This window comes from Culex pipiens, unplaced genomic scaffold (assembly GCF_016801865.2).
Source record: "Culex pipiens pallens isolate TS unplaced genomic scaffold, TS_CPP_V2 Cpp_Un0005, whole genome shotgun sequence".
NCBI lineage: Eukaryota > Metazoa > Arthropoda > Insecta > Diptera > Culicidae > Culex > Culex pipiens.
Genome location: NW_026292822.1, coordinates 13114 through 25557, shown reverse-complemented (window position 1 = coordinate 25557; position 12444 = coordinate 13114). Strand labels below are relative to the sequence as shown.

General features: G+C 42.1%; 2 protein-coding genes across 5 annotated transcripts; both read right to left on the bottom strand.

The window, feature by feature from the left end:
* Positions 1-1682: 1682 nt before the first annotated feature.
* On the bottom strand, positions 1683-2508 carry LOC120426274 (anaphase-promoting complex subunit 11). Of its 2 annotated transcripts, none has more exons than XM_039591017.2 (2): positions 2314-2508; positions 1683-1974 (listed from the first exon to the last, which is right to left on the bottom strand). In XM_039591017.2, exons 1-2 carry the CDS (start codon positions 2330-2332, stop codon positions 1739-1741), a joined length of 255 nt encoding a protein of 84 aa, XP_039446951.1. In that variant the 5' UTR covers positions 2333-2508; the 3' UTR covers positions 1683-1738. The 2 variants fall into 2 exon arrangements, with proteins under 2 accessions (XP_039446951.1, XP_039446952.1); XM_039591018.2 differs by lacking the exon at positions 2314-2508 and adding an exon at positions 2048-2203.
* A 4911-nt stretch (positions 2509-7419) lies between these two features.
* On the bottom strand, positions 7420-10820 carry LOC128093715 (zinc finger protein 700-like). Of its 3 annotated transcripts, none has more exons than XM_052711399.1 (3): positions 10667-10820; positions 9446-10606; positions 7420-9383 (listed from the first exon to the last, which is right to left on the bottom strand). In XM_052711399.1, exons 1-3 carry the CDS (start codon positions 10730-10732, stop codon positions 7458-7460), a joined length of 3153 nt encoding a protein of 1050 aa, XP_052567359.1. In that variant the 5' UTR covers positions 10733-10820; the 3' UTR covers positions 7420-7457. The 3 variants fall into 3 exon arrangements, with proteins under 3 accessions (XP_052567359.1, XP_052567360.1, XP_052567361.1); XM_052711400.1 differs by having other exon boundaries at positions 7420-9380; positions 10667-10819; XM_052711401.1 differs by having other exon boundaries at positions 9446-10591; positions 10667-10813.
* Positions 10821-12444: the final 1624 nt, after the last annotated feature.

Here is a 12444-nt window from a genome sequence, read left to right as displayed (position 1 = left end):
AAAAACTCAAATTCCCAAAATACGTATTTTTTTATTTTCGAGATTTTTTGATATGTTTTAGGGGACAAAAATCCGCAACTTTTGAGCTATAGAGAAACATGGTCAAAAAATCTGCCGCCGAGTTATGATTTTTTTTTAAAACTGGTGATTTTTGGAAAAAATCGAAATTTTAAACATAAAATTTTTTTGACCTCATTTTTTTATGCAAAATTGAATTTGCAATCGAAAATTACTTTACAGATTTTTCGATAAAGGGCCCCGTTTTCAAGATATAGCCACCGAAAGTTTGATTTCAGCGAAATATTTGCAGTTTTTCAATTTTTAAAAATAGTGACCATGAGTGACCATTTCTAAAAATATTTTTTTTGAAAAGTTCAGAAAATTTGCTATAAAATTGTCTAAGAGACATTGAAGATTGGACCTCTGGTTGCTGAGATACAGCGGCTTAAAGAAAAAGAAACACGAAAATTGAAGTTTTCTAAGTCTTACCCAAACAGCCCACCATTTTCTAATGACGATATCTCAGCAAGTAATGGTCCGATTTTTCAATGTTAATACATGAAACATTCGTGAAATTTTCCGATCTTTTCGAAAAAAATATTTTGAAATTTTTTAAATCATCCATTTCCGGTTTTGGTAGAGAATTGCTCTACTAGTTTTTGTAAGGAGGAAACTGAGCTCAATTCTAGGCTCAATTTGGTCTCCATCCGCATTGATTCTTTCTTAATCCTGATTTTCTGTGCTTTTTTTGCTCTCCCTACCATCAGACTCTTTTTTGGCCTTGTGAGAGAATTATCAATCCATCCGCATTGACATGCCGGTTGGACATTCGGCTGGGGAGGTTGCGCCAGCATTTTCCCCAGATTTGCCCAAGAATTCTGACATTATTTGTGGCGAATAAATTTACTGGATTATTTTCCGAGTGGGTATAACAAACACACAAACAAGACACGCACCTTTTTGGTGTTGGACAGTTATCCTGGTCGGCCATATTGTTTTTGGAAAAGTTTGTTTACAAACAGTTTGCGAGTTTACCAAAAGACTTTGCGAGCAAACAAACCATTTGTAGCAAAAAAGCATTGCCTAATACCTCCTTTATCCTCTCCTTATCTTATCTAATCTAATCTAACCTTAGCGCAGCCATCCTTTCGGAAGCATCCTGGAAAATGTTGGGGTGATTACTTCCAACATTCTTCCTTTCTAAACTGCCAGTTTGAGCATGGATTTTTAAACGACAATGGAGTTCTGAATTTACAGGGATAAAAGTGATTTTTAAAGCATTCTAATGCCAGCTTATACCAAGGCTTAGAACTTTGACCGTTTAAAACTTACCAGTTATTGTTTTAGTAGCCGTTGATGAATTACTCAAAATTAAACACTGTTCAACTCTCGTCTATTTTGTGCAATTTTTTTCCTCAAAATTTTCAAACACACTTCAAGACACGAATCCCTCACGACAGCACCACCTTTGGGTTGTTATAAAACGGGACAACACCTTGTACACTTGACACTGTGGTACACAAATCCCCGTCACTTCTAGTTAGGCCAAGAAAATTCAAATTGGCCAATCACTCTTTTTCTCGCAACCTAGTTCTGCCCACACTCACAATCACTGGCTTCCTCCACCCCGTTGCGTTCTCCGCTAAGAAGTGTGCAATTCACTGTTCTCTTCCTGTCACTGGCTGTCTTTAACTTGGTCCACCGAAGAAACCCCCCCTTTTCCTGCCTGGAATCGTGCCTACTTGTCGTTGAATTTCCACGTCTGGCGGCACATCGGGCACTGCTGGTTGGCCTGCGAGTTGAGCCACTTGACGATGCAGTGCATGTGGAAGCAGTGCGAGCAGGCGCCCCAAACTAGCGGACAGTCGTCCCCGGGCAGGGAGCAATCCGGGCAGCAGCCCTCGAACGCCATCCGGCAGATGCCGCAGTTGTCATCGTTGGCGAGCCACTTCCAGACGGCGACTCCCATCCAACCTAAGGGGAAGAAAGGAGGGAGGAGGGGATATTAGAACTAATTTGCATGGATGGAATAGAAAAAAGGAGCAACCTCTCAGGACCACATTCCGGGAGCGGCCACACGGGGACAACCCGAAATCGACGACGGAACGCGCACACCACGGAACGGGGAAAAATCGGTGACAGCCAGAGCAAAAAATCGATACCACAGAATGACAGAGTGTCCCTCACCCTCCCGTTCTGCTGACCCTGAGCAGTTTTCCCGACCCCCGAAAACCGTCGTCGTCGTCATTCCTCCTTTCAAAACAAAGCCAAACAAGAGGAAAACGGAAGGTCTATTTTTACGGCCCTACTTACTTTTCACCGTGACTTTCATTCTGGGGCCGGATTCCAAACGACGCGACACATTGAACACGGAACACAAGGCGTAATTTATGGCCGTCTGCCACGGTTTTAAACAAGTGCAAAAGTTTAAACTATTTACGCGGAACGAACGAAATCTCCAAAATTTTGTTTTGACGTTTCACCGCGGCGGCGTTGACTGATTTGCGATTTATGCGCGATACTGCACAAACACAAACAAAAGCAGCTGTCACCGATCCCAGTCGGTAGAGGTTGTTTTTCATTCGAACACGGAACCGTGGTTTTTGCGTTTCTAACGGAATTCGTGTACGACTATAATTAGGGGAAATTCTCGAATGTTTGGCTCTGGGTGCAGAATAGTTGTCCGCAAAGCGGCCTCAATTTAGAACTGTCAAAGCGGAACCAATTTACTGTTCGCATATTTATACCAAGAAGTGGCAAGTATTGTGATCAATCTATAATTTATTTAGTCAGGAATAAAAAAAAATCGATGGCTATTGAGGTATTCGAAGTCAAAACATCTTAATATGAGGGTTGAGATTGGCATAATTCGTCGCTAAAATGTTATAATCGCTATGTCTCACGCAAAACCTATTTTATGACGCTCTTTTAAATGTTAGCGACGAATTATCAATAATGAATGAATAGTACTTTCCAAATAATATTGGATAATCTTACTCAGATATTATCACTACACATCAAAGATACATAATCTCGGAACTTCCATTCGGTTGCTCTTCTGATTCACGAAATTCCACCCACTTTTGACACAATTTTTCATCACGTGGAAAACAAAAAAAGGCCTCTTTTGGCCGCCATCGTTTAGTCTACGAAGAAAAAAGTGCGAAGCACTTAATTTTTCATCGAAAACATCAACATCAACAGATCCAAAATGTTTTATAATAATTCACTTCAGCAGCAAAAAATATGTCACGCTTGAGCTTGAACATAGCCTTCTACTTTGTTTATGTTTACAGCTGTAGTGCAGTTGTATTAGTGGGGAGCAGTGGGGAGCTTTCGAAAATCACGTTACGCATTCTGTCTTTTCAGCACCCAGGTTTGGCTAGTTAAGCACTCCCCAAGTAACCATCCAGCATTAAATAATAGTCACTGTTCAGCCCTTAATGCGCTTTCATAGCTGCGAGTAAAAGCTAAACGGTTTTTACTTCAGCACCAACAGCTACTATAGTTTTGAATAGTGGCCGCTTTTGGACTTTTCTCGGCTGTTTAAGTGCTGGCCCCTACTGTTTTCGATCCAACCCTGCACAAAACGTCAAAAAATGGGAGGAGCAAAAATGTTGGTCTCTCTCCCTTTTCTCTCTCGCCATGTTCTATTTTTGGTTTTATTTACAACTATTACGTTACCGACTCAGGTGATCCAAGTGAGGGATGATTTTTTTTTTTTTTTTTGCTCGAACTTGACCTGTTGGAGATTTGATGCCCGATGGTGGAAATTGTTGTCGCTGATGTCCGTGAGCCCGAGCTTTCAAGCATAGATGAAAGGTGGCTATCCGAGAATGCTTTACAGGTACTTGTAAACTAGTTGCTGATACAGTATATATAGATTTCTTGCTCACTTTCTATTGAGCTATTCATCACTCGATTTGATAAAAAGTTGTAAACTAACAGACTCTCGTCACAAATAAACACTTTATATGAGCTGTAAATAAACGTCAAAGTGCTGATAATGAATAAATACATTTCAAAAAGCATCATGTACACACCATTTTTTTTGAGAAAAACGCATTTGAATGTTGAGCATCCATTTCCAATTCCCATTTTAATATAAAGGCAAAGTAAGATCACAGACAAACAGACGTAACTCTCCATACAAATTATTTTTGAAATCCATCGTCCTTCATCAAACCACCAAATCACGGCGACGCCAGCGCTGCCTGGTGAGCTTATGCCGAAGCGCAGCCCAAACACACCAATACAAACCCATTACTGTCATGCGTCATGTCAGTGTATGCGTGAGACAATCAAGCCTTAACGATTGTAAACATCAACAGCTGTTTCGAAATAATTTTGTTGTTGCTGATCATCAGTAACAAAATCAAAATAAATAAATCAAGACCGACGGCCGAAAATGACGGTGGGTCGGTTCCACGCTCGGTTCCGTTTCCTATGGCAGAACCTCATGAGGCAAATCATGCGGCAGCACATGCAGCGATGCAAGACAAACACAATGACAGAGACCACACCACTGGTCCTCCCCGTTGCTTGCATGTTCCGTCCAAGATTCCTCCTCCACCGAAAACATGAACCATTACACCTGACACCATCATCAACAAGATATCCCGGTCACGAAAACACCAGTAGTGGCCGCCAGAATAGGAAAATCCAATTCAAAACTAACGGAATTGATTCCCGTTTGGAAAAATGTGCGGAGAACGTGTCCACGGCGCAATTAAGTTGCCAGCCAACAAAACCAAAAGGGCCGAATGAGACGAAAAAAGTCGCGAAGAGTGGCGCTCACGATCAACGCAACATCGTCAAAATGCCAAAATAAAGGACGACCAGCAGCAGCAGTCCACGAAGGAAAAGCAGGTTGCTCCGAAGGAGATGACTCCACAACAGGATCCGGCTTTCTTCGCAGTAGCGGGCGCCTCAGCAGCAGCCCAGACTTCGGCAGGCAGTGGAGCATTCCTATCTGGTTAATAGTGGGGTAAAAGGTATGCCCTCGCTAGTCAGCCGCTCATCTGACTCTGGCCGAAACTTCCCCAAATTTGACCCGCATTGTCTGGATGGTGGAATTTCTGAATTTCATAATATTTTTTTATTGTTTTCATTTGTTGCCTCACACGTGCTCACGCTCAACTAAAAAAACACGCATCACACACACTGAGAAAAGACGGGCGAGCTGTCACGACAGCAGCGCCATAAGCGCCGGGTGAGTGGATGCCGAAACAAAATTGAATTTGAAATAACCGTTTTTGGAGGACGATGGTTCGGCACTCGAGTGTCCCGTCTGTTTGTCTGTGGTAAGATGTTCTAATGATAACAAACGATGAAAAACGTTGCTTTTATTGATACTTGATCATCCAAATTCAATAAAACATTATTTCCGTAATTTTATTTGAGAAAAACAAACATAACTTCTTTTGAAATCACCAACGTCTATATCACCCTGCTGTCATTGAGGGAGACGCTTTGTTATGATTTGTTTTCTTCGCCGAATGTACATGGCGCTTTTTTCATGATGCTTTTTTTTTTCGTCACGAGGTTCATGTAGTCTTTTATTTGACAGGTTGACAGGGCTATATAAACAGGGACTGCTGATGGCAGAGATTTTGTTTATGTTACTTTATTTAAAATCATGATTAAACAGACTTTACTGAAATAACATTTGCTCATTTTTGGTGGAGAGGTAGCTTATTAGGAGTACTTTCAGAATATGCAATAACCCAGAAAGTGTCAAAATGTACATGATGCCTTTTGAAATATTACCGTCGAGTTAAGCACTCGCTTCTAACTCCATCAAATTTGCTGATTTTCACTATTTAAACAGCTTATTTTGCTAAACTATATCGAGAAATTAAAAGTGCAACATGGAGTTAAACTTTCTGTCAAGCTTCTGTGATGTTTTCCATGACAGTTGTGAATGTTTATTTAACTCCATGTTACCGGCTCACATCTCTCTTTTTATTTTCTCGATACACTCAACCCCCGGTGGTTGGTAACTTTTTCGTTTGACACTTTTTTAGTTTGTACTCCGTTGGTTGGTCAAAGTCAAACTAAAAAATGACGAACTGTCACTTTTTACTCGGCGCTACTCACGCACACTAACAAAACAAACGTTTGATAGTGTGTGTGAACTCCGTGTAAAAGGGGTGTCAGACTAAAAAGTGACCCGGTCGGTTGACAACAGTTGGTGTCAAACCATCGGGGTTTGAGTGTATTGAAAATTTCTTGCTCACTTTCTATTGAGCTATTCATCACTGGATTTGAATTGTAAACTCTTTATATGAGCTGTAAAAGAGTTATCTACGTGCACATGTATTGCGTGTACGTACACGAGAATGATTGAGGTTGTTGAGGACAGAGAAAGTGCGCGGAGTGCCCCCACCTTCCGCGCGCCGCTGGCTCACAAGTGGCTGCCAGTCTGCCACTGTGTGACGCAGCACAGCGCGTTCGATGTTTTATAAGCTGTCCCGTTTTGTGTTGTGCCATCGTGCCATTCTACTTCCGTCTGCGGACAAGAATAAACGTTTTAACTTGTACTAAGTCTGTTTTATTTCTGTTACGTTCGCTAGTCTATTTGCCCGTCTCGGGTAATCCAACGTCCAGCGCGCGTATACGACAGAGGTTAAGTTTTGTACCAGCCAGCAAAACAAATGGTGTCCTAGTGTGCGTGAAATCGGCCTTAGATAACTCTAATAAACGTCAAAGTGCTGATATGGCAACATTAGAAGCACGATTGAATTAGATGCTGTTCCCCTCTAGATATTTGCAACTTTCACAGTGGTCCAAATTGCAAAATTAAGTGGAAAATGGGTTTTTCGAAAAAATGTGAAGTTTTGGAGCTTTTGGTGTTTGCCCGCTGAATCTTAAGCTAAAGTGTCAAAAAAACGATTTTTGGTCATATTTTGTGTTTTTATGATAATTTTACATAGACCGATTAAGATTCAGCGGGCAAAATTACATGGAAAAACATATAGTTGGACAACTTTTGAATTTCGTTAGGGTGGTCTTATACACTTTTCCCTTGAAAATTAGACATTTTCAAATAAAGATATCTCAAGTTTAAAGAAAAATACCCAGGCGCTTAAAATTTGACCTGCGCCTTTTCGAGATATTTAAGTTTTAAATTTGCATCTTTTTTACCCTAAAATAGCTGTAACTTTTGACCCATAAGTCTAAATTGACCTGTCAAAAAATAAAAATGTTCAATTTTCAAAGCTCTAAAAGTGCATCGAACATCACTTTTCTCTAAATGGAATTTTATATCTAAAGAAGGGATTTTCTAATCGATTTGGTGCTTTCGGCAGTTCGTAGTTTGTTGTAAGTTTTGATTTGAACTTTTCGGAAAAAATAGGTACGCGGAAAAAACATTTTTTTCCTTACAAAAGAGCTTCGATCAAAAAATACACAAAAGAATGATTCAAATAAACTTTTATTTAACACTTCCCAAAGTCTTACGAATCGTTCACTTCAGCGAACCGGTTGTGGTTATGGTTCCGCTGCTCGTGCAGCACAATTGTCTTCCGTGAAATAGTCCCATAATCGCAGAACTTGCACTTGTACTTATAATCCTTTGTGTGACTTTGCACGTGCTTGTTCAAATCGCCCCTCGTGATGAAGCTTTTGTCACAGGACGGAAAGGAACATGTGTACGGTCGATCGTTGTTGTGTGTTTTCATGTGATATTTCAGGCTTGTTTTTCCTTTGATTTTTTTCCCGCAAATTGTGCAAGCGATCAGTTGATCGTTTGGATTCGTGTGAATGGTTTTTACGTGCCATTGTATCATAAATCGAGATTTAAACGGTTTGCCACAATGTTCACAAAAGTATTTACGATCGGAGTGAAGTTCCTGGTGTCGTGCCAAGTATTGTGTGCTTTTGAACAACTGATTGCAGATCTTGCACTCAACGTAGGCATCTTTTGGTTTGTGCATGTGTTTCTTGTGTAGGTTGAATTCCCGTTCGTTGTAGAATCCCCTCGGACATTGGTCACACTTGACGTTGTGGTATTCCGGATGGACGGAATAGTGGCCTTCCAGATGATTTTTCAGGGGGTAAGCTTTTTCGCACAGGTCACACTTAAAGGGACGATCCTTTTCGGGAACGTTTCTTCTGAAGCAAAAATGTCCAGTCATTTCCTCATCGGTGAGGAATTTCTTATGACACAACGGACATTTGACAAGCTGCGTTTCGTCGATGGTTTCTCCGTGGATGTTCTTCAGATGGTAGACTAGACCGCGCCAGGTTAACACTTCCTTTTTACAGTGTTTGCAGGTATGCTTTAAGATTTTGGTTGGTTGATACTTTGGTGGGGCTTCTCCAACGCCATGAACCTTGGCCTTGTGAATCGTGAGATTAGTCTGAAGATGGTATGATTTATCGCACTGGTCACAAGAGAAGTTTCGTGGAAGCGTAGTCTTTGGAACTAATTTGTTTGCCACCGGTGTTTCCGTGCTTCCATGTTCCTTGACTCGGTGCTGGGCTAGATGGTATTGGTGTGCAAACGTTTGTCCACAATGTTCACATTCCTTTCGGGGATACGGATTTTTGTACTTGGATTTGAAGGGGCGAATCTTCGTCACCGCAGGTTTCGGTTCGTGCGCGTTCTTCTTGTGCTTGTTCAGCTCCCTTTCGTTGTAGAATCCGTTCGAACAGTGGTCACATTTGAAGTTCTGGTATTCTGGATGCACGGAATAGTGCGCTTCCAATTGAAGGAGGAAAGTGTACGTTTTACGGCACAGATCACACTTGAAGGAACGCTCCCTTGGTTCCCTTTCGCAAACGCCACTCCTAGTGCAGACGTGCCCGACTAAGTCTTCTTGATTGAGAAACTTCACAGGACACGACGGACATTTAACGATCTGTGATTCTTCGAAGGTTTCACCGTGGTACAACTTTATGTGTTTGAGTAGATTATACCAGGATTTCAACTTCTTTCCACAGTGCTTGCAAGAGCGTAAAGAAACACCTTCAACAGTTTCTTCCGTGATGCCGTGAACTTTTTCGTTGTGCACCTTAAGGTAATGCTCAAGCCGGTAAGATTTACCGCACTCTTCACAACGGTACGTTGGCGTCCCCTTCGGATTAACCAGCTTGGTGTAATTTAGCTTTTCCAGTTTGATCACGAGTTCGTCGCAGACTTGTGGATCATTCGCCGGTTCAACGTCGAGAGTGTCCACTTCATCGCTGGGCGGCTCTTCCGGAATCAAGGGCCCAAGATCAGCCGCAACGTGCTCAAACGTTTCATCCTCAACGGGATCGTCGTCGGTCGAATCACCCTCAAAGTGACCGAATTCGTACTCGTCAAACTCAATGATCTCTTCCTTGATGGCGCCTTCGTTTGCAGCAAGTGTTGGTTCTTCAACATTTTGAGTTGGCTGCTGAACAATAAACATTTTTAATTAGAAATCCAAAATAAACAACTAATAATGACCGATCTTACCAATTTCTCCTCAATGTACACAACGTTTTCTTTAATATCTTCTGGAATGGTCACGTTCTCAACTGGATCTTCGATCGTCGGTTCTCCGACTTCAACATCTTCCGCCTTTACCGGATCAGCTTCCTCGTTCTCTGCGTCACACTCATCCTCTTCCGGCAACTCCTCAGGGTCAACATAGTTGATGATCTTACGCCGATTGCGAATCCTCTTCCTCTTGTGTCCCACCGGATGCGTCCGCTTGCGTCCTCGCTTTTCGGGAGCCGGCTCCGTTAGCCCGAAAGCCTCCCAGTGCCGTCTGCGTCCGTGATTCAACAGTGCTATCTTTCCGGCCAACTTCAGCGGACAATGCTCGCACTGGAATCTCTTCAAAATGCGTTCCTTCGGCTTTGGCTCAACCCTGGCCGGTTCCACGACTGCTTCGACCAGCGAAGATGGATCCGCTAAATGGTCCAGTCCAAGAAACCGGTCATGTTTGCTGCGCCTCATGCGAACCTTGCCATCCTCGCCGCCGGAGCCGCTCTTTTTCGGACGTCCCCGCCTCTCACCGTCACCGACTTCACACCTCAAACCGCTCGATCGGCACTTTTTCCGGTGATTCTCAAGCGCTGGCTCGCTCCGAAGCTGCTTGCCACACACCGGACAGCACAGTTCCTTGACGCCGCAGGTGGCCTCGTGCCGGGACAGGTCCTTCAGCCTGGCGTACGACTTCCCGCAGGTCATGCAAACGTGCTGGCCCGCGCCATGAGTCGCCATGTGAAGGTCGAGGTGGGGCTTCCGCGCGAATACCATCGGACATTCCTTGCATTTGAAGATTGGTCCCCCGGCTCCATGCTGAATGGTCATGTGGATCTTCCGGCCTTCCTCGCTTTTGAAAATCCGGCCGCACGTCGGGCAGGGCAGCTTCTCGCGCTCATTCTCCGCGACGTGCTTCGTTTTCAGGTGATATTTCAACCCGACTCGAGACTTGAAATTGCCCTCGCAGATCTCGCATCGGAACGTTTCCCGTTTGGTCGGATCTTCGTGAACGATCGCATGGAATTTGAGGTTTTGCTTGGTCGTGAGAATTTTGTCGCATATTTCGCACTGGAAGGGGTGCTTTTTAGCGGGTTTTGGTTCCGGTGGAAGAAAATCTTCCTCTTCCGAGTCCTGCTTGAAGTCGAGCTAGAAAATTTTGTTTTTGTTTGATTTGACTGTTTTGTGTGTTTTTGGAATATAATTTACCTGCAGTTCAACGTTTTCTGTCCCTTCTTGTAAAAGCAATGGAGAGTCAGGGGCGTTTTGTTTCATTTTAGACTAATTAATTTTAAAAAAAATGTGTTAATACTCTTTTTATTTCTATACGAAATCTTCAAGAAAAATGATTGCAATAACGATCCAATTTTGTTTTGAAAAGTTATCACACGTTAAACCGATTCTACACAAAAAGAGACGAAACAATCAGAGAGGTACACGTTGACAAAAGTTTGACCAGAAAAAAAATAAAATTTTGTTTAAGGTAAGGTGAAAGTGGTGTGGTGAAAATCCAGAGTTTTTTTTTTTTTTTTGAAAAGGTCCTATAAGCTATTGTCTTTCATATGTTTATAGGACCAAATCAAAAAAATGTCGAGAAATATAGATAGAATCTGGCAAAAGTTGAATTCTCGAGTTTTTTTTAAAAAGGTCCTACACTCAACCTCCGGTGGTTGGTCACTTTTTCGTTTGACACTGTTTTAGTTTGTACCCCGTTGGTTGGTCGAAGTCAAACTAAAAAGTTACGAACTGTCACTTTTTACACGGCGCTCACTCACACTATCAAACGTTTGGTAGTGTGTTTGAACTCCGTGTAAAAGGTGTGTCAAACTAAAACGTGACCCCGTTCGTTTGACAACAGTTGATGTCAAACCATCGGGGTTTGAGTGTATAAACAAAATTTCGATTTTATTGGGTGTTTTCAAAACCGCCTTGAGTCAGGGGTATTCAAAAACACCCAAAAAGCAAAAAATCAAAATTTGGTTTATTGGACCTTTTAAAAAAAACTATAGATTTGGACATTGGTAAAAGAATCGCTGTTTTAGCCAGATGCATCACCCATGGGCCTAGAAACCCTAAATAGGGAGACTGGTCAGATTTTGCTAAATCGATCTGGCAACGTATGTTTTGAACTTGGCAACACTGCCAAGTTTTCCATAGAGTTATCTATGAGCGCATGTATTGCGTGTACGTACACAAAAAAGATTAAGGTTAAATTTTGTCCGGCCAGCAAAATCAAATGGTGCGCTAGTGTGTGTACGCGAAACGTCATAAAGCTCTATGGGCGTAAAGGAAAATGCTCGTATGGATACGTCAAACATGGATATTCACGTCAAATTCATCGACCAGTTCCTTTATAGAGCTATCTAAGCCCGATCTCACACACACTAGCTTACCATTTGTTTTTGCTGGCGGGTACAAATTTTAACCTAAAAACCCTTCGTGTACAAACACGCAATACATGCGCACGTTGATAACTCTATTTAGGGTCCCTAGTAGACCCACCTTCACGTATACCTATCGACACAGAATCAAATTCTGATCAAATGTCTGTGCGTGTGTCTGGATGTGTGCGAGCACGTGCGAAGCAGCAAATGAAAACTAAAAAAATGATGGAATTCAGGAATTCTAACAGTGATCTAATTCTTCAAGCCTAAAATCTCGAAATTCTCTGGATGTAATATTTGAATTTGACGGAACTGTTCGCTATTATTCCTACAGATCTATGTCCTGGTCAACTCAATCGGAATTCTGAAACGGAATTCAATTCGAATCGTTTACGTATTCTGTTTCAAACGCAACAACAGATACGTACACGGAATCGGTTGTTGCATTTGAAACGGAATACGTAAACGATTCGAATTCAATTCTGTTCAGAATTCCGATTGAGTTGACTGGGGTAAATCTGTATGTACAACGGTAAAAACACGGTTTAAAACCATTTCTGTCCACTTTTTGATTCAAACTAAATTGTCAGGACAACATTTTTA